At 48.4% G+C, this 27,985-nt stretch overlaps 1 protein-coding gene across 1 annotated transcript in view; it reads left to right on the top strand.

Annotated features, from left to right (window-relative positions):
- LOC141046691 (rho guanine nucleotide exchange factor 3-like) overlaps positions 1 to 27,985 on the top strand; it is a 56,919-nt gene that overhangs the window by 9,431 nt on the left and 19,503 nt on the right. Inside the window, exons 3-7 of the mRNA XM_073541284.1 lie at positions 1,746 to 1,799; positions 4,203 to 4,310; positions 4,386 to 4,547; positions 4,650 to 4,712; positions 5,498 to 5,594. Of these exons, the coding sequence (XP_073397385.1) occupies positions 1,746 to 1,799; positions 4,203 to 4,310; positions 4,386 to 4,547; positions 4,650 to 4,712; positions 5,498 to 5,594 (484 nt within the window). The remainder of the gene's footprint in view (positions 1 to 1,745; positions 1,800 to 4,202; positions 4,311 to 4,385; positions 4,548 to 4,649; positions 4,713 to 5,497; positions 5,595 to 27,985) is intronic.

Here is a 27,985-nt window from a genome sequence, read left to right as displayed (position 1 = left end):
CCGTATATTTCCCCCCCTTTTCACCGTACGAGTGTGCACGATTAGTAGGGTGCATTTGTGTGATGAGGTGTTGGATTAACGTGTAACTAACTGGGAAGTCCTCTCATGCTCTGTAACCAACTGAAGCGGGGGAGAGGTGCCGCCCCTTATATCTCAGTAGGTTCCTGTCCTGGCGGGGCGCATCCCTCTCTCAGGTGTGCTGTCATGGGTTCCGGAAAAACCGGCTACTGGTAAGTAACCATGGTGGTTTCAGCTCTTTCCACAGATTCTCGATTGGATTCAGGTCTGGACTTTGACTTGGCCATTCTAACACCTGGATACTTTATTTGTGAACCATTCCATAGTAGATTTTGCTTTATGTTTGGGATCATTGTCTTGTTGAAAGACAAATCTCCGTTCCAGTCTCAGGTCTTTTGCAGACTCCAGCAGGTTTTCTTCAAGAATGGTCCTGTATTTGGCTCCATCCATCTTCCCATCAATTTTAACCATCTTCCCTGTCCCTGCTGAAGAAAAGCAGACCCAAACCATGATGCTGCCACCATCATGTTTGACAGTGGAGATGGTGTGTTCAGGGTGATGAGCTGTGTTGCCTTTACTCCAAACAAATCGTTCGGCGTTGTTGCCAAAAAGTTTGATATTGGTTTCATCTGACCAGAGCACCGTCTTCCACATGTTTGGTGTGTCTCCCAGGTGGCTTGTTGCAAACTTTAAACGGCACTTTTTATGGATATCTTTGAGAAATGGCTTTCTTCTTGCCACTCTTCCATAAAGGCCAGATTTATGCAGTGTACGACTGATTGTTGTCCTATGGACAGACTTTCCCACCTCAGCTGTAGATCTCTGCAGTTCATCCAGAGTGATCATGGGCCTCTTGGCTGCATCTCTGATCAGTCTTCTCCTTGTTTGAGATGAAAGTTTAGAGAGACGGCCGGGTCTTGGCAGATTTGCAGTGGTATGATACTCCTTCCATTTCAATATGATCGCTTGCACAATGCTCCTTGGGATGTTTAAAGTTTTGGAAATCATTTTGTATCCAATTCCGGCTTTAAACTTCTCCACAACAGTATCACGGACATGCCTGTTGTGTTCCTTGGTCTTCATGATGCTCTCTGTGCTTCAAACAGAACCCTGAGACTATCACAGAGCAGGTGCATTTATACGGAGACTTGATTACACACAGGTGGATTATATTTATTATCATTAGTCATATAAGACAACATTGGATCATTCAGAGATCCACAATGAACTTCTGGAGTGAGTTTGCTGCACTGAAAGTAAAGGGGCCGAATAATATTGCACGCTCCACTTTTCAGCTTTTGAATTTCCATAAAAAATTTAAATAACCAATAAATTTCGTTCAACTTCACAATTGTGTTCCACTTGTTGTTGATTCTTCACCAAAAATTTACATTTGGTACCTTTATGTTTGAAGCACAATATGTGGGAAAAGGTTGAAAAGTTCCAGGGGGCCGAATACTTTCACAACGCACTGTATCTGAGCAATTCCAGGCTGTGTCCTCTATTGGACTGAGAACAATTTGTGGCTTTTCAGAGTCAGGAATATTTCATTTTTGGTCCAATTTTGCATGAGGAAAATGAACTCCTAATAATTTTCCACACAGTAAGCCTTTCCGATGTCATATTCTTTACTGTGAGGGGGTATCTAAGCCTTTCCTATGTGATACTGTATGCTGAGTCAGTGTGACACTTAAACACCTTTAGTCATTGTTGTCTTTCTGTTGCAGCTGAAGAGGAGGAATCGAGGTGCGCGAGCTGCTGCACTGGTAACGGAGGAGAAGGTGAGTGCACCCAGGGCTGGGGTCTGCATCATTAATATCAGTAGCTTGGAGGATTCCCAACAATAAATAAAACATAACCTTTAATCTCTCATTAAAACCTAAGACATCACACATAGACAAACATATTCGTGCTCGTGCATATCAGTGCTCATTTAAAAAATGGTTCGGTCTCACCATTGCTCATGGACATGAGGCGCCCCGGCGTATTTTTCAGAGGTCCCCTCTTAGGCATTCTTTACCACAGCTGATTTTGGTCTGCATCATTAACCCTTTCTTTAGTTATTAAAGGCTGGCACAGGCTGCCTCTTCTTTTCCCTTTCAGGGGACATAGCTCTGGTAGTTTGTTTTTCTTACCTATATAATCTGTTTTTTCCTGAGATAAGTGGCACAAGTGGTGTCTGGCCACCCCTGGTCTTCCTAGTGGCCATATTTATGGGGTCACATGCTTGAATGCTTCCCTGGGACGGTTAAGGTCCGGGGGTGGTGGGGTGGTGGTACAAGTTGGCAGAGATTGCTGTGGGATGGTTGTAAAGTTCTCTGAAGTTGTAATCTGCCTGCAGAGCACTGTGTAATGCGGTTGGTTGGACGGCCTCCATATTGTCATCACCAGCCCTGCAGAGCACTGTGTAATGCGGTTGGTTGGACGGCCTCCATATTGTCATCGCCAGCCCTGCAGAGCACTGTGTAATGCGGTTGGTTGGACGGCCTCCATATTGTTATCACCGACCCTGCTGAGCACTGTGTAATGCGGTTGGATGGACTGCCTCCATATTGTTATCACCGACCCTGCTGAGCACTGAGTAATGCGGTTGGTTGGGTGGCGTCCATATTGTCATCGCTGGTCCTGCTGAGCACTGTGTAATGCGGCTGGTTGGGCGACCTCCATATTGTCATCACCGGCCCTGCTGATCACTGTGTAATGCGGTTGGTTGGACGGCGTCCATATTGTTATCGCTGGTCCTGCTGAGCACTGTGTAATGCGGCTGGTTGGGCAGCCTCCATATTGTTATCACCGACCCTGCTGAGCACTGTGTAATGCGGTTGGTTGGACGGCCTCCATATTGTTATCACCGACCCTGCTGAGCACTGTGTTAATGCGGTTGGTTGGGTGGCGTCCATATTGTCATCGCTGGTCCTGCTGAGCACTGTGTAATGCGGCTGGTTGGGCGACCTCCATATTGTCATCACCGGCCCTGCTGATCACTGTGTAATGCGGTTGGTTGGACGGCGTCCATATTGTTATCGCTCGTCCTGCTGAGCACTGTGTAATGCGGCTGGTTGGGCAGCCTCCATATTGTTATCACCGACCCTGCTGAGCACTGTGTAATGCGGTTGGTTGGACGGCCTCCATATTGTTATCACCGACCCTGCTGAACACTGTGTAATGCGGTTGGTTGGGTGGCGTCCATATTGTCATCGCTGGTCCTGCTGATCACTGTGTAATGCGGCTGGTTGGGCGACCTCCATATTGTCATCACCGGCCCTGCTGATCACTGTGTAATGCGGTTGGTTGGACGGCGTCCATATTGTTATCGCTGGTCCTGCTGAGCACTGTGTAATGCGGCTGGTTGGGCAGCCTCCATATTGTTATCACTGGCCCTATTGAGCACTGTGTAATGCGGCTGGTTGGGAAGCCTCCATATTGTTATCACTGGCCCTATTGAGCACTGTGTAATGCGGCTGGTTGGGAAGCCTCCATATTGTTATCGCTGGTCCTGCTGAGCACTGTGTAATGTGGCTGGTTGGGCAGCCTCCATTTTGTTATCACTGGCCCTTTTAAGCACTGTGTAAAGCGTCTGGTTGGGAAGCCTCCATATTGTCCTCACCGGCCCTGCGTGCCTCGTCTGCCTCTGGGACTTCCTGTATGGTGATTACTTTTGCACTCTTTGGAAGCCATGAAACCACATCCTCCTTCTAATGTCTAAGATGAAGAACCCAGAGACTGCGGGTTATTACTCGGCGGCAGAATGCTGCATGGATCCAGCTGTGAGACAACATATGCACATGGCTGGCAGAACTGATGGACTTTGTTAGTTATGCCTCACCTTTATGCTCTCCAATCTGTGCAAAACTACAATTCCCAGCATGCCCTGGTAGCCTGTGCTGAAGTTTTGCAAGAGTGTTAGTGCCACATACTGGAGACCTATACCTTATGGCTGTAAAATGCTAACATCCTCATGGGTGATAGCGTAACCCAAGAGTAGCGGTAAAATAGTGGCACTACTTTAACCAGCACTGGATGTTATACCAGATCAGTGTGGAGCATGGACACCGTCTCACAGTGGATACACCAGTACCACCAGGGCCTGGTCTTTTAGGGTCCATGGACTTTTGTATTATAAATTATACTTGATAACGGGGGAAGAGGGAAACAATCAGGATTGCATTTTATTTGCCCTGCAGGAGCCCAGCAACAAGAGGGTTAAACCTGTCACCAAAACATTGTCTGCGTCAAGCACCCCCCAACAAGTGAAAGTCACCCCACTGAAGAAGCTCAGCCTATCCATCCAGGTAATGGAGGCATAGCCGCGATCGTTATGGGGCAGGACATGTCTTATGAATTTATCCACATTCTTCCCCATACAGCGCTCCATAGGCAGCCGAAATGACAACCGCCTGTTCAGCTTCTCACCGCGGACACGGAGCCGAGATGGTGGCTCTGCAAAGAAGAGAAGCAACAAACTGTGGAGCGAAACGTTCGATACTGCAGGGGAGGAGCTGTCCGCCCAAGAGATCAAGAGGCAAGAGGTGCTGAGCGCTGTAATTCACACTGTGCAGATTATTACGCTATAATATAGTATCGCTCTTCGTGTATTATATGACGGCGGTCTCATATAATGTGTCCCGCAGGTGATCTTCGAGTTGATGCAGGGGGAGCGGATGCTTGTTGAAGATCTGCACTTGGTAAAGAAGGTAACGTGTAGGCATTCTTATCGATCTGCATTCTTATCGATCTGTAGATGTGGTAGAGACAAAATTTGGAAGAAAATTCCCATTATTATAGACTTGATCTCGTTTCTGTATTAGAAAATATGAAAGGGTAAGGTCAAAAAATCAAGTTTGCTAACAAGGAGCCTTACAACAACATTATCTCAGATATACATTAACCTTTATTTGAAACTTATCTAAAAACAAGACAATACTACACAGAAAAAAACAACCAACCGTGCCACCTACCATTGCCCTGCAATGGGCCCTGATATCAAACTGACTGACATATCAGGGATTTTGAGGGATAGCTGTCGTGGAGTGTGGGCACCATTCCGCTGACCAGTAGGGTGCCAACCTCCGCTGACAGGAAGGCTTACAGTCACAGGGAACAGTATAGTCAGGTACTCATTTGTTCTGCACGTGTCACTTTATTGTTTGTGTCACCAGCACTTTTTTTGCACACTTTCTTATTGTTGCCTACCCAACTACCCTCATTGGCAACCTCTATATGCTCCTTTCCTGGTCAATTGAATGACTGTATGCTGCACCAGTCCAGGGTTATATAGGAGTTTTAGGGTTCAGCCACCGATGAGCGGGAGCACCAATCTCGATTGTGTATAGGGTGCCAACCTCCGCTGTTAGGCAGCTTGATATCAGGGCCCATTGCAGGGCGATGGTAGGTGACTTGATATGGTTTCACAACAGTATAGAACTGTTTTTTTTTGTTTGTTGAACATAAATCTTTCTCTCCTGTATTTTTTTTTTAGAATTACTATGAGCCTATGTTAAAGCTGGCCATCATGACTCAGGAGGAATTGAACCAGATCTTTGGAATCCTGGAGACACTTCCAACATTACACCAAGGTCAGTCCTCTGTAGTCCTTAGCCATCACACAACATGTGTACTTTGTATCTTTTCACCATGGACCCGGCGCTATTACTGTATTTATCATTGGACTCAACTTAGGACCTGTGGTGTGGATGGCAGAAACTCTAACAGTGAACCACAGGCTGCACTACTGTGTGTGACTGATTTTTTTTTTTTTTTTTCAGCCTAAAGATCTAAATATTATTTCAAGTAAGTCCCTCTGGACAGCACACCAGGAGGTAGCCCTTCCTTTGACCTATACAGGGACAAGATCACAGAGAGGTTAAAAGCCACTCCCACTTCCACTCTTTAATGTTTTTCCTGTCCCTAGAGAGGATAGTCGCATGAGAGTTGCTCCTAAGGCTAGTTTCACATTTGCGTCTTTGTGCACAGAGCATCATGCGCAAGTCGAAACGCATGCAATCGCATTTGCATCAACGTACGCATGACGACAAAAACCGCAGCATTTGCATACGTTTTTGCATGCGTTTGCATTTTTTATGCGCATCCGTTCTCTAGGTGTCACATTTCACAGGACGAAAATCCTTGAAAAATCCTTGAAACAGACTCCACCAGTGGGACACCAGTGGGCGTGTGTCATGGGAATTTTTTATATAGACCCTGTTACAGCTGAATTCTTCAGACATTAGGTTTTTATACTCCCATTTAAAAGATTCTTGTTTTTCTCCTTGCGTTTTTGTGGCTTGATCCTAGGATGTAGGGTAGTGGACTGACTGCCAGTTCCAACACCTTATTTTATATACACTACCCCCCAAACAATGTTTCTTTGTGTAGGGGGTGGTTTAAACCAGTGTCTAGACATGTTTACTCTTAAAACGCATGCGTACGCATGTCTGTCCGCATGACGGATGCGCACGATGCGCTATGCACAAAGACGCAAATGTGAAACTAGCCCAAGTGAAGATATCTTATCCTGGGGATTTTCATTGCACGGGCTCAGGTGGGATCGTGGGTCATGGCGTTCCCTTCCCCCTCTCAAGCAGTCAGAAGTCAACACCTCTCTGGGCAGAAGTTCCTCAGCTATCAGGCGCTGTGTACCATCTGCAGTATTGCAGTATTCCTGGTGTGATGCTGCTTCCCTCCATGGTGGGCTGTTGGCATAACCAGCTTCCTCTGTTCCTCTAAAAGGAGGCAACACAGGTAAGTGCACTGTGTGAATGTTGTCTTGATGTACTAGGACTCTGGGCTGATATTAGCTGTTTACCTTATGCCGAAGCTGGGCCTTGGGTCTCAGGTGCTGGAGTTTTGCTTTGGGTTCGGAGGCTAGGCCGAGGACTTTGAGCTAATGTTAGACCACATGTCTGAGCTCATTGTTTGACTTCAGTTTGCTACCTCATGTCATGGCCGCTGCCCTTCAGCTGTTTCAGAGTTTGGCTGCACAGAGCTTCATGATTAGGCTTCGGAGTTTAACTTATGCCGGGGTCTCATGTTTGTCCGCATTTGAATAACACTCAGAGGTTTCTACTTTTGTTCCACCAGACCAGGTTTAGTCTGACTACTCCATCTATACGAGAGCATATGATGAAGCACATTATGTCATGTATGGAGACTTCTCTCCAGCTATGCCTCATGGGCAATTAATTGTCTCCTTCAGGTGAGCCTAGCCTGACAATTGAGATGTACAACCCAAAGAGAAGGTTTATCCTGAATCAACAGATTTTTCTCTTAAGTACAAGTCTGAACACGTTCTTGGCCTCGCGCCAGCAAGCATTGCTGTGGCCTCAGGCATCATGCCGTCGAGCACTGCTGTGGTCTTGGGCATCATGCCAGCGAGCATTGCTATGGCCTCGTGCCTCATGCCAGCCAGCATGGCTGTGGCCTCACATCAGCGACCGTGGCTCTGGCCTCACGCCTGGGAGCACGGCTCTGGCCTTGGGCCTGCAAGGGTGGTTGTGGCTTCGCACCTCATGCCTGTGTGCATGGCTCTGTCTTCGGGCCTCACATCTGCGAGCATGACTTGTGCCTCCGGGCATGTGCTTCTTGCCTCCAGTCTTGCACCTCGTTCCTTCGGGCCTCCGAGTTCGGACCTCTGACTTCATTCCTTGTGTTTCTATTCTTGACTCTGGTTAGAGGGGCTTTGTGCCTCGGCACCTGGAACCAGCTTCATTGGCATCATTCCGTTGGACTCTGCCCTTAATTGCTAGACTCTGGATGCTATTTCATAGTTTTATGGTTGAGATGAATCATATGTCTATCGAGTGCATTCTAGAACATGACATAATATTAATCCAGGGAGAGATAAAAAAATAAAATAAAATCCCATGTGGTAGATTCTAAATTCCCCAATATTATGGGAAAAGATCCTTCCCGACTCCAAATACGGCAATCAGGCTAGTTCCCTAGATCATGTTCCCATCACAGAATCTAGTGCCCTTGACCTGTAATATTCTATTTATCTAGATGGTCGCCCAGGTCTCCGTGACCTTTGTTGTGAATCATTCACTGCTTACATTAAAGAATCCATAGTCTCTCTGCTCTGACAGTAGGGAGCCGCCCTCTGTGGTTGGGAAGATACCTTCTTTCCTGTAGAGGTAGAGGAGGGCTCCTTGTTCCAGACTAGATGTAAAAGATCTCTGAGAAGATCTCTTGCTGTTCCCTTGTATATTTGCACAGTATAAGGGAATGAATGGTCTTTCGGTCTTTGTTCTTCCAAGCTGAGTGAGCCCACGTTTTATATCTAGGGCTTGTAGCCAACACTTTTTTTTTCCATATGTTTGTACTAGTCTCTTGTACAGGTGCAGATTCAGACCCATTGCCTTGGTCTATAGTCCAGCCCTGGTTGTGTAGCCTGTTTCTTGTGGGAAATTGTTCTCTCTACCTGCTCTCTAAAACCCCCGTTACACACTGCGATTTCGCTAGCAATATCGCTGTAAAGTCACCGATTTTGTGACGTTGCAGCGATATTGCTAGCGATATCGCTGCATGTGATACTTACCTCCGACCGGCTCCCCCGCTGGTTATCGCTGATCGCGCGAGAAGCTCCTGGACCATTCCTCGTCGGTCACTTCCTGCGGCGCTTCTGGTGGCGCCGACGAGCGACGCGTGGAGCCGGGCGGGAGGACGCAGGATTGCCTCGTCTGACAGGTAAGTAACGATCCCCGTCCCCAGCGATGTCGCTGGTGAGATCTGCCTGTGTGGCAGCTCACTAGCGACCACCTAGCGATGCACCAGCGATCCTGACCGCGTCATATTGCTAGTCGGGATCGCTGGTGCATCGCTAGGTGTAACGGTACCCTAAGTTGGACCAAGGTCCTGTATTAGAGGCTACAGATATAACAAATCAGTGGTGTTTTTTTCTTCCCTATAAGTATGTAGGTTGTGTAGCACGTGGCACGACCGATGGTGAGGGCATTTGTTGAGGCTGCTTTCTTCAATACCAGATTCCAGGCTTTCCCGGTAGGTAATAGCAGCATCACAGGAGTGATGGCCCATGCTCCCCTACCAGACGGTGTAATACCCAGCTTTGGCAATGGCAGGGGTTGTTACCTGACAGACGGTAGTTGTTTATATCTTTAGTTTTAATGGAGGTCCGGGTCCTTACTTGAGGCCTAGCGAATTATGGATTTAGAATAGCTTTGGTGGGCTCAAGTGCATGTAAAGTAATAACACCTCAAATCTGTGCCCATTTAGGCATATTCTATAGGTTACTGGGTTAGTTTTTCAGTATTCCATGGCCTCTGTTCTGAAGGACTCCTTGTGATATGGCAAGCTGGTCTGTAACCAGGGTTTGGTTCATTTGAGGTCCAGGTGATCCGGTGAAGGAGCGGTCCTGTTTTTTTCAGCACAAGTTTATTATTGGTCTACGTCGGGCCTCATTGCAGCTGTGGTGATAGAAACCACCGTCCTTGTCAGTGCAATAAGAGGTGTTCAAGGTTTATTCTGCGTGTCACCAATTACCAGGGAGGATATATTCATATATCCCACCGCTGTCACCAATTTGTCACGTACCCGCTTCTCTGCACGTGACTTGGGGTTGCGCCTGCAAGGGTTAATCTATCTCCTCTAACTCAGTCCAGCATTCAACCTCTGTTCTATGCTGCAGTGGGAGCATAAATCACACCCCGACACAGACCACGCACCCCGCTCATACACGCTGCCACCACTCACCGAACACATGGGCGATGAGTCCCAGAAGTACTACTACTACTATGTGCCAATCACCAGGAGCAGACACTCTAAGGCTATGGATTGTTTAGATCAACAAGGTTCAGACTTATTAAAGTTTTAAGCTTTAATATAAAAGGTACAGTGCTTACAATATAAGGTTATAAAAATGGAAATAAAAAGTGACATACAATTATGCAAAAACAGTGATAAAATAAGAGGGAGAAAACTTACAGAAATATCGAACTTTGCAGTTTGGTACTTTGTCCCTTAGGGAGGGGGAAATATGAAATGGAGCACACCAGCTGTCCATGCTGCCCTCACATGTGAACCCTTTTTTTCTTTTTTTTTTTTTTTGGGGTGTAGACCTAATTTATAGATTTACTCAGGGATCAGGTTGTCAGCCTCTCATGTTAATATTCTAATTGCTGGTTTGTGACTGGACCATTGTTATTTTACCAATGAATACATTATTTTTCTCTTTAACTCTTTGTGTAACCTTTCTCAGTGTCATTCTTCAACTGGCATCTCTCTTCAAAAGTGCTGGAAGGTGTGGAGCGCTGCAGTCTAAGGACAGATGTTAATTTACTGCTGGTCATACATCCATACATATACATATTTCACTACACCTCCCTCCTTATGAATGTGCATGGGGGTTGACTTACAGGTCAGCTCCTGAGCGCGTATCTGGTTCCGCCCCACCTTGGCGAGACAGGCCATTAGCATTGCCATGATCGACTCCTTTCTTTTGTTAAATTGTGAAATCATATTGCTGTAATATCAGGCTACATCTAAGCAATTTCCTGTTGTCCCCAACTACACTGTTGAGCCAACTCAGTGGGTTATGATCTGTTATCACGGTGAAGTTGCGCCCATAGAGGTATGGTTGCAGTTTCTGCAGAGCCCACACAATTGCCAAACATTCCATTTCAATGGTGGCATAAGCCACTTCTCTGGGTAGAAGTTTCCTGATAGGTAGAGAATTGGGTGCTTCTCACCTTGCAGGTTCACCTGTCTGAGAACTGCACCTAGCCCATAGGTGCTGGTGTCTGTCTGCACTACAAACCTGCGACTGGGGCCTGAAGGACTGGTGAGCTAACCAATGCTGACTTTAAGGCAGAAAATGATTCCTCACACTGAGGAGTCCAGGAAACAATCTGGGGAAGCTTCCTCCTGGTCAGATCACTTAACGGCTTGGCCAGAGCGCTGTAGTTTGGTACAAACCTCCAATAGTAGCCAGCCGTACCCAGGAAGGACAGTACCTGCTTCTTGGTTTGTGGGGTGGGCCAGTAATGGCTTCTACCTTCTCTGGCTCAGGTTTTAGCCGGCCTCCCCCCACCCAGTGTCCGAGGTATTGTACTTCACGAATGGCTACCTGACACTTCCTTGACTTAGTAAGACCTGCAGTGTTAAGCCTTTGCAACACCTGAGAAAGGTGTACAAGGTGTTCCTCCCAAGAATTACTGAAAATGGCTATATCATCAAGATAAGCAACGGCAAAACCATCAAATCCTTCCAATAAGTGATTAACCAACCTCTGGAAGGTGGCAGGGGCATTTTTCATACTAAATGGCATCACTAGAAACTCAAACAGCCCGAATGGCGTTATAAACGCAGACCTCTCCTGAGTTTCTTTGGTCAGGGGTATCTGCCAATATCCCCTACTTAAGTCCATGATAGTGAGGTACAATGCATTAGTTAGCTGCTCTAACAGCTTGTCTATCCTCGGCATGGGGTAGACCTCACATGTAGTCAGTAGATTTAATTTTCTATAGTCTACACAGAACTGGGTAGTATGGTCCTTTTTCAGGACAAGAACTACTGACGAGACCCAGGCACTCTGGGATTTTTGTATTACCTTCAGGTTCAGCATCTCCTCTACCTGTTCCTTCATGTGTGCCTTCACCTCTGCTGACAACTGGTATGTAGACTGTTTTACTGGGGGATTGGTACCAGTGTCTACATGATGAGTCGCTAAGTGAGTCCTCCCAGGCTTCCCTGTGAAGACTTCTGTGAACTTGCTGAGCACCCCCATCAGCTCAGACCTCTGACTGTGGGATAGCTCAGGGTTAAACGCTGCTGACTCCAGGGACTCCATATACTGAGTCCCAGCCATCACATCTACTGTAGTAACGGATCATCCTCCCCCTCTTCAGGCAGGCTACAGACAGGTAAGACACAGGCCTCCCTGTCGTGATGAGCCTTCAACATATTTACATGGAATACTTTCTGACGCTTTGCATGCTCATCTAGGGTCACCACATAATTAACATCATTTAGCCACTTATGTACAGTGTATGGTCCCTCCCATGCGGCCTGTAATTTATTCTGTAGCATAGGGACCAACACCCAAACCTTCTACCCCTCCTCGTAGACCCTCAATCTGGCATTACAGTCATACCACCAGACCACTTGGTTGATTTGAGCCTGGGTCACGTTCTCATGGGCCAGGTTGCTTTAGTTTTTGCATTCTTTCTCTGAGCTTCAGTACATATTCAACCACCGACATGCCCGCAGTTTTAGAGTCGCCCTCCCAACAGTCCTTAATAGTGTTGAGCATTCCGATACCGCAAGTATCGGGTATCGGCCGATATTAGCTGTATCGGAATTCCGATACTTAGTTCCGATACTTTTTTCATATCGAATACCGGAATCGGAAGTTCCCAAAATGCTAGGAGCCCGCTCGATTTGATTCAGCCAATGGGGATCCTCAGAAGTGTGGGCACATCCTGTTAGGCATGTAGGCATGTTAACTACTGGCATGGCTGTGATTGGCTGCTGAAATGATGTCATGATGCACTATAAAAACCGCTGCAGCTGCCATTTCTGGTCACTCTGCTGTGAATACAGTTAGGGACAGGCTGCTGTTGAAGACTGTGAGGGACAGTTAGAAATAGCGATTCTAAAAACAATATTGTGCTTTATCCAGGCTACATAAACCACCACTGTAGCTTTCTTTTGCCTAGCAGCAGTGTTGACAGCTGTCTGCAAGGGCTGTGTGAGTGCAGACCCACGCTGTGTAGTGTGTCCTGCAGGCACGTCTGCTTGTAGGCCGCCCAGCGTGTGTCTCTGCCTCATACACATTTTTCTTTTATTGCTGCTTTTTTTTTCTCCTGTATAGTGTGCTTCCATACGTATCCATATACGTTGGTTGCAAACACTAAAGGAGTGGACAGCGGAGCCTTTCAGCAGCCTTTCAGTGCTATAGCCCATTTCTCTGCACTGTTTTTGGCTGTCTGATAGGTCTCTCTGTGTGTGAGTGCAGCTCACGTTGCAGTGTGTTCTACAGCCACCGCTGGTTGTAGTCTGCTCAGCGTGCGTCACTGCCTCCTACATAGTCCTTTTTTTGCAGCTAATTTAGCCAGATTTTTGCTCCTATATTAGTGTGCTTCCAACCGCATCCATTGTCATTGGTTGGTTGCAAACACTATATAGGATTAGATAGAGGAGCCTTTTTGCTGGCTTGTGCCCTTCAGGGCCAGCCAGACTAGTATCACCCTATTTTTTGGAGCCTCATCAATTGCATTGTAGGTTAGCTTCCTGCATTGTAATCGCTCCAAAAAGTTTGTGATACTATAGCTTTCAAACTTTGGTCACATCCTTTTCTTTCCCCCCCCCCAAAAAAAAAGGAAATAAAGTTCACCAAACACTCCACTTTACAGTTGTCTAGGCCACATTAGATCATATTAAAGTGTAGTACACACACTCTTAGCCAAATTAGTGTTTCTTATACTGGTTAGCAGGTGTTCAGGAATAAGAACACTAAGCCACCTCTTTTTTACTTTTCTGCCTATCTTTATCAGTCTACCAAGATGAAGAAGGCAGGGAGTAAGGCACGTGGTCGTGGCCGTGGAGTTTCAGCAGTGAGAGGACGGGGGGATTCAGCAGGGAGAGGACGTGGGGATTCGGTGTCTGCTGCGGCCACCAGTGACCCGGCATCCCCCACTTTTACCAGGCAACAGTCCTTCATGCGCAGCTTTGTAGGACCTCGCCGTACCCCACTGCTGCGTGACGAACAAATTGAAGCCGTTGTCGGATGGATGGCAGCTAACGCATCCACTTCAATGACTTCCGCATCCTCCCAAGGCCAGAGCACTGAAGAGCAACCATCTGTCTCTTCACCACCTGCCAAATTGCCCAGGCAGTCTGAGAGCCCTGGACAGGAGCCATCTCAATCTTTACTTCTGTTCTCAGAATCTGTTGGCTTGGAAAGAGGTGGCCAGCCAAGCAGCATTCTAGAGCGTGAAGAAGAGGGAGTATGCAGTGATGCGCAACTGCTTTGTCCCTCTGAATCTGAAGAGGCGGGTGGGCCAGTGCCTATTGTCAGCACACCTCAGTGCTCATCTGATGATGAGACTCGGTTGCCAATTTCTGGTTTGTACGGTGCTGGCGAGACAACCCAGGACCAGCCGGTGCTTGAAGAGGGGAGTGGAGATGATGAGGTCCTTGACCCATCATGGCGTCAGCCACAGGAAGGTGGTGGGAGCAGCTCTGAGGAAGAGATTCCCCGAACGGCGAAAAGAGGAGGGAGAGGGCGGGGGCAGACTTGGTTGCCTGTAGCCTCCACTTTGGCACCCGTGAGGAGCAATCCTCTTCCAAAACACAAAACGGGCGCTCCCAGGACTTCCAGTGCGTGGTCTTTTTTTGACACAGTTGCAGATGACATTTGCTTTGTCAAATGCAAGCTGTGTCATCAGAAAGTGAAACGAGGGAAAAATGTGAGCAACCTCAATACCACAAATATGTGGAAACATGTGCGTACCAAGCACGAGGTGGAGTTACACAGACACACTGAAGATGTAGGCCAACCTTCAGCAGCACCTACCACCTCTTCAGCTCGTGTTGGGGCCTCTTCCTCCAGCTCACACACAGCTGGTTCGGCTTCCTCACTGGAACGCCATGGAAGAACCACTGCCACTGTTGTCCAGAGACCCAGTGAAATTCCACCCACTGAACCACGTTCGCAGTCATCACACTCCCAGGCCACTCACCAGCAATCGGTAGCACAGGCATGGGAGAAAAAGCGGCCATACTCGGCAAACCATCCCCGAGCACTGGCTCTGAATGCCGGCATTGCCAAACTACTGGCCCTTGAGATGCTGTCATTCAGGCTGGTGGAGACTGACACCTTCGGGAACTTTATGTCATTGGCAGTTCCACAATACAATGTGCCCAGCCGCTTTTATTTCAGCAGGCAAGCCGTCCCTGCCCTTTAAAAGCACGTGGAGGGAAAAATTAAAAATGCGCTACTAAATGCCGTCAGTAGCAAGGTCCACCTGACCACCGATGCGTGGACCAGTAGCCATGGACAGGGACGATACCTTTCCCTCACTGCCCATTGGGTCAATGTTGTGGAGCCGGGTACAGATCTGGAGAGTGGCTCTGTACGTATTCTGCCAACTCCAAGGATTGCAGGAATGCAGTCTGTACATATTGAGTCCTCCTCCTACTCTAGTTCCTCGGAATCAGCACTGCGTGAGCCTGTTAGGCCAGATATGAGCACAGGTGTGGCCAAACGTCAACAGGCCGTCCTTAAATTAATTTCTTTGGGGAATCGGAGCCACACAGCACAGGAGCTCTGGAATGCCATCAAGCAGGAGAGCGATGTGTGGTTTGTGCCAGCGAATCTCCAGCCAGGTTTGGTAGTGAGTGACAATGGCCGAAATCTAGTGGCAGCTCTGGGCCTAGGCAACCTCACTCACATACCATGTCTGGCACATGTGCTCAATTTGGTCGTGCAGAGCTTTCTGAGGGACTATCCGGATCTTGATGCACTGCTGCACAAGGTTCGCCTAGAGTGCTCACTTGCGGCGTTCCAGCATGGCAAGATCGCGCATTGCATCTCTGCAACGACGATTCCGCCTGCCAGAACATCGCATCATATGTGACCTCCCCACCAGGTGGAATTCTACGTTACATATGTTGGAGCGGTTGTGTGAGCAGCAGGAAGCAGTAATGGAGTACCAGCTGCATCAGGCGCAAACAAGTCGCACTGTGCGCCGGACACACTTCACCACCACTGAGTGGGCCACTATGAGGGACATCTGCCAAGTTTTGCGTGCCTTCGATGACTCCACGCGGATGGCCAGTGCAGATGATGCACTAATCAGCATGACTGTCCCCCTCATCTGTCTGCTTCAAAAAACCTTACAAGCACTAAGTGAGGAGGTTTTTGAAGAGGTCGAGGATGAGCAGTCAGAAATGCCATCTGCTTCTGGCAAATCTGCGCAACGTGCTTCCACACAAAGGCCCAGGCAGGGGACACTTAGTGAGGAGGATGACGAGGAGTCAATGGAGGAGGAGGAACACATCTCTCCAGAGGAGGGAGGTACACAAGGCTCTAGTAGTCAGTGTGTACAGCGAGGGTGGGGTGATGCTGAGCAGGCAGAGATGCTGCCTCAAGCTGGGGACAGCGTTTCCGGTCCAGTTGGCAGTCTGCAGCACATGGTTGATTTCATGCTGCAGTGCTTGTTAAATGACCGCCGCATCGCCAACATTCTCCACACGGCTGATTATTGGGTGTACACCCTCCTAGATCCTCGCTACCGGGACAACTTACAAAGCCTCATACCACAGTTGAACCGGGAGCGAAAAATGCGGGAGTACCAAGAAACACTTGTGCAGGCCATCATGTTCTCCATTCCCCCCGCAAGTGTTGCTGGTAGTGCTTTTCAAAGCAGCCATGTGGGTAGAGGCAGTGGAGGAAGCTCTGCACAAAGAGGTAGCAGAAGCAGTGCCACAGGACAAGGCAAGGCCAGTATGGCCCAAATGTGGAAAAGTTTTGTGGGACCGCCACAAACGGCTACACCATCACAGACGGCTCCAGTCAGCAGGAGGCAACGTTTCCGTCAGATGGTGACAGACTACTTGTCGTGCCCTGTTAGTGTTCTCCCAGACGGCTCTTCCCCGTTCAAGTATTGGGTCTCTAAGCTGGATACATGGCCAGAGCTTAGCCAGTATGCATTGGAGGTGCTGGCTTGCTCTGCTGCCAGCGTATTATCGGAACGTGTCTTTAGTGCTGCAGGTGGTGTGGTAACAGACCGTCGCACGCGACTATCCGCCGATAATGTTGACCGGCTTACTTTTGTGAAAATGAACAAGGCCTGGATCTCACCTGAATTTGCCAGTCCTCTTCCAGAATAAATAATTGGCTGGCAACAGGATCCATGTCTCCTGTTGTGTTCATGTTTCTATGACCTGAACTTTATTTCCTGGGCTACAGCAACGCCCGTTGTTGCTCAGAAGTGCTGTCCGCACAGACAAAACACTCGCTCATGTGTAAGTGGGGTTCGGTAACGTCAGCTGATCCCCAGCTGTGTGTATGGCAAAGTGTCCTGCTCCCTCCACAGTCAAACAACCTCAGATTTACACCTGGCTCCAAGTAGGCCTCGGCCTACTACCTGATTTTCCCTGGGCTCCGACACCGCCAGTTGGTGCTCAGAAGTGCTGTGCGCACAGACAAAACACTCGCTCATGTGTAAGTGGGGTTCGGTAACGTCAGCTGATCCCCTGCTGTGTGTACGGCAAACTCTCCTGCTGCCTACAACTTCTGACTACCTCTGATTTAATATGTTCTCTGATTTGCCCTCTGTCTCCACTCTGTTTTGAGTATTTCCTCCGGCCTACAACACCGCCTGTTTCTGCTCTCAAGTGCCGTCTGCACAATCCACACTTGTTCCTGTGTTACCTGGGTCCTGTAACATCTGCTCATCTCCAGAGGTGAGCACGGCAATGTCTCCTGCTTTGTCTACATTCCCACTACTTGTAGTGGAAATGTTGACAGAGCAGGAGACATTGCCTGACTCACCTCTAGGGAGAAGCTGCTGTAACAGAACCCCAGTAACACAGGAACAAGTGTGGGTTGTGCAGACGGCATTTCAGAGCAGCAACTGGCGTGGTTGGAAGCCAGAGGAAATACTCGAAACAGAGTGAAGACAGAGGCCTAATTGGAGTATGTTGACAGATTGTTTCTAGACTACTACTATCGCAAACTGCCACCAAGTAGGCCTCGGCCTACTACCTGATTTTCCCTGGGCTCCGACACCGCCAGTTGGGCTCAGAAGTGCTGTGCGCAGAGACAAAACACTCGCTCATGTGTAAGTGGGGTTCGGTAACGTCAGCTGATCCCCTGCTGTGTGTACGGCAAACTGCTGCTGCCTCCAAATTCAAACAACGTCTTATCTTAAACTGCCTCCAAGTTGGCCTCAGCCTACAAAATGGCTATCCCTGGGCTCCAACATCGTCAGTTGTTGCTCGGAAGTGCTGTCCACACAGAAAAACACACTCGTTCATGTGAAAGTGGGGGTCGGTAACGTCGGCTGATCCCCTGCTGTGTGGAGGGCAAAGTGTCCTGCTCCCTCCAAAGTCAAAATACCTCAGCTTTACACCTGGCTCCTAGTAGGCCTCGGCCTGCACCCTGATTGTCCCTGGGTTCCAACAACGCTAGTTGGTGCTCGGAAGTGCTGTGCACACAGAAAAACACACTCGTTCATGTGAAAGTGGGGGTCGGTAACGTCAGCTGATCCCCTGCTGTGTGGAGGGCAAACTGCTGCTGACTCCAAATTCAAACAACGTCTGATCTTAAACTGCCTCCAAGTAGGCCTCAGCCTACAAAATGACTATCCCTGGGCTCCAACATCGTCAGTTGTTGCTCGGAAGTGCTGTCCACACAGAAAAAAACACTTGTTCATGTGAAAGTGGGGGTCGGTAACGTCGGCTGATCCCCTGCTGTGTGTATGGCAAAGTGTCCTGCTCCCTCCAAAGTCAAAATACCTCAGCTTTACACCTGGCTCCTAGTAGGCCTCGGCCTGCACCATGATTGTCCCTGGGCTCCAACAACGCCAGTTGGTGCTCGGAAGTGCTGTCCACACAGAAAAACACACTCGTTCATGTGAAAGTGGGGTGGGAATGTGGATAGAGCAGGAGACAGTGGCAGACACACATCAGGGGATCTGCTGACATTACAGAACCCCAGTAACCCAGGAACACGTGTGGATTGGGCAGACGGCTGCTGTACGCATAAACTGGCGGTGTTGGTGGTCACGTGAAATCCTGGAAACAGAGTAGAGACAGATGCCTAATTGGAGCACGTTGACAGTCTGTTGTAGCCTACAAACAATCAAAAACTGCCACCAAGTAGGCCTCATAAAAAAAGGGGGAGACAGAAGCGCACAATAGGGTCTTATCCAATGATATAAACGTTTCACAGATATGGATCCACTCACCTGGTTCAGTTGTGTGGAACACAACAACCATAAGCACAAATGGGTAGGATCCGATGAACTGCAGCAATCAGCCGGTCACTAGAATTGCATATATAGGAAGGAGAGAAGTCCGGCTTTCAGGATCGCGCTGTTCCAGTCCAAAGTTCAGTCCAAAGCGCGATCCTGAAAGCCGGACTTCTCTCCTTCCTATATAACCAAGTAGGCCTCGGCCTACACCATGATTGTCCCTGGGCTCCAACAACGCCAGTTGGTGCTCGGCAGTGTCTTTGGCACGGGGACTCCCTGTTGCCCAGCCTGGTTCCAGCACGCCTGCTGTTTCCGGGTAGTGTCAAGGTCACTATGCCACCAATCCGTTGTCCTGTCGTCTTGCGGCCGGGTTAGCCGACTCTACGGTGCCTGCAGTTTAGGTGACTCCTATGTGGGCTGCGGGAACTGGCACTGAAGGCTGGATCCGTAGTGCCAATGGGACATGGACCCCCTGTAGGACTGTGGGTTTCGGCAACTGCGGCCGGCTTGCGGCCTGGCTACTTTGCTTTGAATGGGTACCTTCTGCTACCCACCTGGGTTCCAGCACTGCCTGCTGGTTCTCGCTAGAGCCTTTGGCCTATGTGCCTCCATCTCGGTATCCGAAGTCCAGCACCGTCAGCTGGTCCTTGGTAGTGCTTTTTAGCACAGGTACCTTCTGCTTAGTAACCGTGGTCCAGCACCGTCAGTTGGTCCTCGGTAGTGCCATTGGCTCTTGTAGCTTTTGCTACCCATCTGGGTTCCAGCACCGTCAGCTGGTTCTCGGCAGTGTCTTTGGCACGGGTACTCCCTGTTGCCCAGCCTGTTTTCAGCACGCCTGCTGTTTCCGGGTAGTGTCAAGGTCACTATGCCACCAATCCGTTGTCCTGTCATCTTGCTGCCGGGTTAGCCGACTCTACGGTGCCTGCAGTTTAGGTGACTCCTATGTGGGCTGCGAGAACTGGCACTGAAGGCTGGATCCGTAGTGCCAATGGACATGGACCCCCTGTAGGACTGTGGGTTTCGGTAACTGCGGCCGGCTTGCAGCCTGGCTACTTTGCTTTGAATGGGTACCTTCTGCTACCCACCCGGGTTCCAGCACTGTCTGCTGGTTCTCGCCAGAGCCTTTGGCCTAGGTGCCTCCATCTCGGTATCCGAAGTCCAGCACCGTCAGCTGGTCCTTGGTAGTGCTTTTTAGCACAGGTACCTTCTGCTTAGTAACCGTGGTCCAGCACCGTCAGTTGGTCCTCGGTAGTGCCATTGGCTCTTGTTCCTTCTGCTACCCATCCGGGTGCCAGCACTGTCTGCTGGTTCTCGCCACAGCCTTTGGCCTAGGTGCCTCCATCTCGGTATCCGAGGTCCAGCACCGTCAGCTGGTCCTTGGTAGTGCTTTTTAGCACAGGTACCTTCTGCTTAGTAACCGTGGTCCAGCACCGTCAGTTGGTCCTCGGTAGTGCCATTGGCTCTTGTTCCTTCTGCTACCCATCCGGGTGCCAGCACTGTCTGCTGGTTCTCGCCACAGCCTTTGGCCTAGGTGCCTCCATCTCGGTATCCGAGGTCCAGCACCGTCAGCTGGTCCTTGGTAGTGCTTTTTAGCACAGGTACCTTCTGCTTAGTAACCGTGGTCCAGCACCGTCAGTTGGTCCTCGGTAGTGCCATTGGCTCTTGTTAATTCTGCTACCCATCCGGGTGCCAGCACTGTCTGCTGGTTCTCGCCAGTTTCTCAGCCTTCTTGTACCTTCTGCTACATTTCCAAGATCAAGCTTTTTGAAATTGTCTTTGGTAATCCTTATTGATCTCTATGACGACGACCCTGATGATGACGACCCTGAAGACCACACCAAAGAAGACCAGAAATATGACCCTAAATAATAAGACCAAGAGGACAAAGAACATGAAGACAACCACCAAGATACAGAACAAAAGACAGAAGAACAAGAGGCAGAAGAAGCAAAAGCAGAAGAACAGAAAGCAGAAGAACATTAAGCATAAGACTAAAAATCAGCATAGAAGAAATCAAAATTATAAGCAGAAGAAGACTAAGCAGTAAATGGGGGTGAGTCCGTTCCTCCTCGTGGTGCCCCTGGAAAATGCCTGCTGCTGCAGGCCAAACTGAACGCGGACAAATCCTGTTGTAAATCTTTTGTGACAGGCAGAACGTAAGGTGTAATCTTATAACTTTTATAGATAAGTACTACAGGAATGCCTGTCACCATAAGAAAATGAAGACAAAGAAGAATAGGAAGAAGATGAAGAAATAGCATATTAAAATTAATAATAGCTGAATAAGAAGAATATGAAGAATGGAAAAAAAAATTAATGGGGAGAAGATGAAGAATAAGGTGAAGAAAAAGTTGATGAAAAAAATGCTACTGCTGCGGATCATGAAGGAGAAAGTGTGGGAGAAGTACAAAAGAAGGTGAAGAGCATGGAAGTTGTGAAACATACAGTACATATCTGACAAAATATAAAAAAGGTTAACATAGTCAATATCTTTTTAACTCCGAACGTATTGAAAAAAAAAATTGGAATTAATGCTATGCCATGTGATTTGAATAAACCACTATGCTTTTAATGTCTCCTTCACCTCCCACAATACATTCTTATTTGTTTTCAATTATGTAGAATTAGCCAACAAGGAAATAAAGGGCTTTTTTTAATTCCGATACTGGAAGTCCCATTGACTTGAATGGGACTTCCGGTATCGGAATCGGCGATACCCGATATTTTTTTCGTATCGGGCGATACCATCCGATACGATATTTTTGGGTATCGAACGGTATCGCTCAACACTAGTCCTTAATCAAATCAAGTGGCCCCCTGACCCTCCTCCCATAAACCAGTTCAAAGGGGGATAATCCAGTAGATGCCTGGGGTACCTCTCTGTACGCAAACAACAGATGAGGAAGGTACCGCTCCCAGTCTCTTCCTTCAGTCTCCACCAACATTTTGAGCATCTGTTTTAATGTTCCGTTAAAACGCTCGCAGAGTCCTTTGGTTTGGGGATGATAGGCGCTGGCCACAAAATGCTGTACTTGTATTTTTTCGCATAGGCTTTCCATCAGATTGGACATGAATTGGGTTCCCTCATCGGTAAACATTTCCCTGGGGAAACCCACACGAGAGAAAATAGTCAGTAAAGCATCCGCCACTTTGTCTGCTCAGATGGAGGACAATGCCACAGCTTCCCGATACCGTGTAGCACAGTCCAGCACTGTGAGGATGTACTTTTTGCCAGAGCTGCTAGGGATTGCAAGTGGCCCTATGATATCCACAGCCACTCGCTGGAAAGGCTCATGGATCACTGGCAGTGGTTTCAATGGGGCTTTCTGTATATCCCCAGACTTTCCAACTCTCTGACAAACTACGCAGGATCGACAGTAGTTGGTAGTAGTATCTGTCCCCATCTTGGGCCAATAAAAGTTATGTGTCATGCGAGCTTTAGTCTTTTGTATTCCAAGGTGCCCAGCCAGAGGAATTTCATGAGCAATTCTCAATAATTTTTCCCTAAATAGATAAGGAACGACCAGCTGCTTTTCACAATCCCAAGGTTCTGTAGTATCAGTGGGGAGAGCCTCTTTATACAGTCTGCCCTTCTCCCAGTATATTCTCTCTTTGTCAGAAGCAGTGGGGGGTTGATCTGAAAGGCATCTGTGCTTCTCCAGATTGACATCTGTCTGCAGGGCCTCCTGGAAGCTCTGACTGTCAGTCTGCAGCCCCTGGCCTAGTGTGAATGCCAGGCCCTGATCTGAAGCTGAGTCTTCAGTGTCGGTTCTCAGGGGCCTTGTTAGGTCTTCCATGTGAGGAGGCTCCGGGGCCACAGTATGGTCCTCCTGTTCTGGCAGTTCTATTTGAGCCTCATCCTCTAATCTCTGGGGTTGAGTCTGAGCCGCAGCCTGACTCCGGGTCACAGCTGCCACATACGTACATTCCTGTGCATTGGTACACTTTCCCTCCTCGCACGGGATCTCAGATGTGTTGCTTTCTTCCACCTTCTCTGTGGCATTTACTTGTAAGGGAGGGATATACAGTATAGACCAAAAGTTTGGACACACCTTCTCATTCAAAGAGTTTTCTTTATTTTCATGACTATGAAAATTGTAGATTCGCTCTGAAGGCATCAAAACTATGAATTAACACATGTGGAATTATATAATTAACAAAAAAGTGTGAAACAACTGAAAATATGTCTTATATTCTAGGTTCTTCAAAGTAGCCACCTTTTGCTTTGATTACTGCTTTGCACACTTTTTGCATTCTCTTGATCAGCTTCAAGAGGTAGTCACCGGAAATGGTCTTCCAACAGTCTTGAAGGAGTCCCCAGAGATGCTTAGCACTTGTTGGCCCTTTTGCCTTCACTCTGCGGTCCAGCTCACCCCAAACCATCTCGATTGGGTTCAGGTCTGGTGACTGTGGAGGCCAGGTCATCTGGCATAGCACCCCATCACTCTCCTTCTTGGTCAAATAGCTCTTTCACAGCCTGGAGGTGTGTTTGAGGTCATAGTCCTGTTGAAAAATAAATTATGGTCTAACTAAACGCAAACCGGATGGAATAGCATGCCGCTGCAAGATGCTGTGGTAGCCATGCTGGTTCAGTATGCCTTCAATTTTGAATAAATCCCCAACAATGTCACCAAGCAAAGCACCCCCACACCATCACACCTCCTCCATGCTTCACGGTGGGAACCAGGCATGTAGAGTCCATCCGTTCACCTTTTCTGCATCGCACAAAGACACGGTGGTTGGAACCAAAGATCTGAAATTTGGACTCATCAGACCAAAGCACAGATTTCCACTGGTCTAATGTCCATTCCTTGTGTTCTTTAGCCCAAACAAGTCTCTTCTGCTTGTTGCCTGTCCTTAGCAGTAGTTTCCTAGCAGCTATTTTACCATGAAGGCCTGCTGCACAAAGTCTCCTCTTAACAGTTGTTGTAGAGATGTGTCTGCTGCTAGAACTCTGTGTGGCATTGACCTGGTCTCTAATCTGAGCTGCTGTTAACCTTCGATTTCTGAGGCTGGTGACTCGGATGAACTTATCTTCCGCAGCAGAGGTGACTCTTGGTCTTCCTTTCCTGGTCCTCATGTGAGCCAATTTCTTTGTAGCGCTTGATGGTTTTTGCCACTGCACTTGGGGACACTTTCAAAGTTTTCCCTATTTTTCGGACTGACTGACCTTCATTTCTTAAAGTAATGATGGCCACTCGTTTTTCTTTACTTGGCTGCTTTTTTCTTGCCATAATACAAATTCTAACAGTCTATTCAGGAGGACTATCAGCTGTGTATCCACCAGACTTCTGCACAACACAACTGATGGTCCCAACCCCATTTATAAGGCAAGAAATCCCACTTATTAAGCCTGACAGGGCACACCTGTGAAGTGAAAACCATTTCCGGTGACTACCTCTTGAAGCTCATCAAGAGAATGCCAAGAGTGTGCAAAGCAGTAATCAAAGCAAAAGGTGGCTACTCTGAAGAGCCTAGAATATAAGACATATTTTCCGTTGTTTCACACTTTTTTGTATTTCCTGATCACGGCCTCTTTTATTGCCTCATAGTCTAGCTCTGGTAGGAGGCCAGCAAAAACTTCCAGTGCTTTGCCTCTCAACCCTGGGGTTAGATACTGCGCCTACTGGTCACAGGGTAGATGGTATTGCCTGCAGGTTTTCTCAAACCCCCGAAGGAAAGTATCTAAGTCCATATCCTTCTCCATCACAGGGAAGTGTTCCAAACTTGGTCTCCTCGGATTTATGTCCTCTTAGGGGGTCAGCTGCGGGTTGTTGCCCCTTTCTGTTTGAGCCATCTGAAGCTTGAAAGCTCTCTCCTCCCAGCGTTCTGCAGCCTCTCTCTTGGCCTGGTCCTGGCGTTCTGCAGCAGCAGCCTCTCTCTCAGCCTGGAGTTCTGCAGCAGCAGCCTGTCGGTACTGTAGAATAAGCTGCATACGCAGATTGGGATCACTTGTTCCGAGCTGTTGTAAGTCCATTTGTAAAGTAGAGTCCATAGGCTTCTCAGGACTGGCATTACTGGCACCTCCAGAAGGTATCTCCAGTGCAAGAGCAGGCATTGCTGGGTCTCTCTGAGATGGACTCTCTCCTTGCCCATATGCTTCAGTATTTTGCTCTGTCCTGCTCGACCAAGGCACGTATCGGCAGTTCCTTGGATTTTTCCACCGTCTCTATTCCTCTCTGCTCCTCTCTGCTCACAGAGGTCAGTCAGAGCCTCCTTGCTCTGCTTCTTGTACAGGGCTGCCATATTGATGAACAGCCTTTGCCAAATAACAGATAAAAAAGAAAAACGGGGAAGGGAAACTGTTTGCAAGTTTGTCTAAGTAAGCACTGAGCTGAACTTTGTAGAACTGGTGCACTCCTCGCATGGATACCATTTCTTTAGTACAGGGAGTAATTGCTTACACCATGCACTAATATTCTAACAGAAATAAATTTTATCCCACTGCTGCCACCAATTTTTCACGAATTACCAGGGAGGATATATTTGTATGTCCCACCACTGCCACCAATTTGTCATGTACCCGCTTCTCAGCATGTGACTTTGGGTTGTGCCTGCAAGGGTTAATCTATCTCCTCTCACTCAGTCCAGCATTCAGCCTCTGTTCTATGTTGCAGTGGGAGCATAAATCACACCCCGACACAGACCACACACCCCGCTCATACACACTGCCACCACTCACTGAACACATGGGCGATGAGTCCCGGAAGTACTACTACTATGTGCCAATCACCAGGAACACAAAAGGTACAGTGCTTACAATAAAAGGATATAAAAAAGGAAATAATAAGTGACATAAATATGCAAAAACAGTGATAAAATAAAAGGGAGAAAACACAGAAATATCAAACTTTGCACTCTGTCCCTGAGGGAGGGGGAAATATGAAATGGAGCACATCAGCTGTCCATGCTGCCCTCACATGTGAACCCTTTTTCTTTGTGTGTAGGCCTAATTTATAGATTTACTCAGGGATCAGGTTTCTAGACCAGCTGTAACGGGGTCTACCAAGCTGGAGTACCTCTTTCAGTACCACCCCATGTTTTCGGAGGTCCGCCCTGCATTGGCTGGAGTCTGAATGAATGACGCTGGCTGGAATTCCTTGGTTACATGGGCGCATATAAAAGATCACTGCTTCTCCACGTATTTCCAGTCTGACAACACTTTACTCACAGGACACAGAATATATCACACAGATACAGAGGGCCGGCCAATAGAAAAGCGTCAGGCCAGACATACATTACAAAAGCCGCAGGTGGCCAGAGCCTGCCGATGTTTACTGTGGGAATTACAAAGGTGGGGGGAGGGCGGACAAAAGGAGAATATCGTGTCCCCTCTGCCCAGGGGCGCAGCCTGTGAACTGATGCATTAGGGACATGCATCTCACATGGAACCTATTATACATACATATAACTGCACAACATATTCTGGGTGCTGAGTGGTTCTGTAACACGGCTCCCCTTTTCAGCGACGCGATCGGCATACACAGTCTGATCCTCAACGGATCGGTTTGGGGATGACCGAAGTTTATGGGGTTGGTACAAGTCCAGAGGTTGCAGGGCTAAACTCCACCGCAGCAATCTGGCGTTGTCTCCGGAGACCCGATTAAGCCAGACTAGGGGATTATGGTCCGTTAGGAGTGAAAATTGTCATCCATACAAATATGGTTGCAACTTCTTGAGTGCCCATACTACCGCCAGGCACTCCTTCTCGATGGCCGCATAGCTTACTTCACAGGGCAGTAGTTTCCGGCTCAGGTAAGCTACCGGGTGTTCTTGGCCGTCCGGCCCGACTTGGCTCAGTACAGCCCCCAATCCAAACATAGAAGCGTCTGTGTGAACAATGAAATGTTTAGTTGGATCGGGTGCGGCCAATACAGGGGTATTGGTGAGGGCGTCCTTTATTTGGCGGAAGGCTTCCTCACACTCTGAGGTCCAGGTTACCTGGCGGGGTGGGTTCTTACGGGTCAGATCAGTGAGGGGCTTGGCTATGCTGCTGTAATTGGGAACGAATTTCCTGTAATACCCCGCTGTCCCTAGAAACGCCATGACCTGGGTTTTAGTGCGTGGGATGGGCCACTTGGCTATGGCCTCAATCTTGGCTGGTTCTGGTCCCTGTTTCCCACTTCCCACCCAATGCTCTAAATACTGAACCTCTGCTTTGCCCACGTGACACTTGTTTGGGTTCAGGGTGATTCCGGCCTGGTGGATCCTGCCAATACTGTCTCTAGGTGATTTAGATGCTCTTCCCATGTCGCACTGTAGATGGCGATGTCGTCCAGGTAGGCACAAGCATAGTCCTGGAGACCATCCAGAAGTCGGTCAGCCAGCCTTTGGAAGGTCGCCGGGGCATTCTTCATCCCGAATGGCATAACTCGAAACTGGAATAAGCCGAACGGGGTGACAAATGCCGACTTGGGAATAGTGTCAGGACTAAGGGGAATCTGCCAGTAGCCTTTGCATAGATCGATGGTGGTCAAATACTTTGCCCCCACCAGCCGGTCTAACAACTCATCCACACGCGGCATGGGGTATGCATACGTCCTTGTTTTCTCATTGAGCTTACGATAGTCTACACAAAACTGTGTAGTCCCATCCTCCTTGGGCACTAACACTACAGGGGATGCCCAGGGACTATCTGACTCTTCAATGACCCCTAAACGCAGCATCTCTTGTCGCATCCCCTCTCATACAGACTCAGGGACGCGGAAGGGGTTTTGTAGTAGGGGGTCTGATCCTGGGTCTCAATCTTGTGTTGTGCCAGGCGAGTGTACCCCGGTCTCTCTGAAAACATCCTCTGTCGCAGCCTCAACAACGCCTCCGCCTGCTGTCTCTCCTGAGGGCCTAGGTCTTCACCCAAGTGTACCTGGTCCCATGTTTTAAACTGAGTCCTTTCCCCTAAGACATCCGGCAAGGGAAGTCCGGCTAAATCCTCTGCTTCAGGTGCACAGATGGCCACTACCTCTTCAGAGCGCTCCCGGTAGGGCTTCAGCATATTCACGTGGAACATGCGGATAACCCTGGGGTCGTCACAA

Source organism: Dendrobates tinctorius, unplaced genomic scaffold, assembly GCF_039654945.1.
Source record: "Dendrobates tinctorius isolate UK_male_01 unplaced genomic scaffold, ASM3965494v1 ptg000120l, whole genome shotgun sequence".
Classification (NCBI taxonomy): Eukaryota; Metazoa; Chordata; class Amphibia; order Anura; family Dendrobatidae; genus Dendrobates; species Dendrobates tinctorius.
This window is presented reverse-complemented; position numbering and strand designations above follow the sequence as displayed.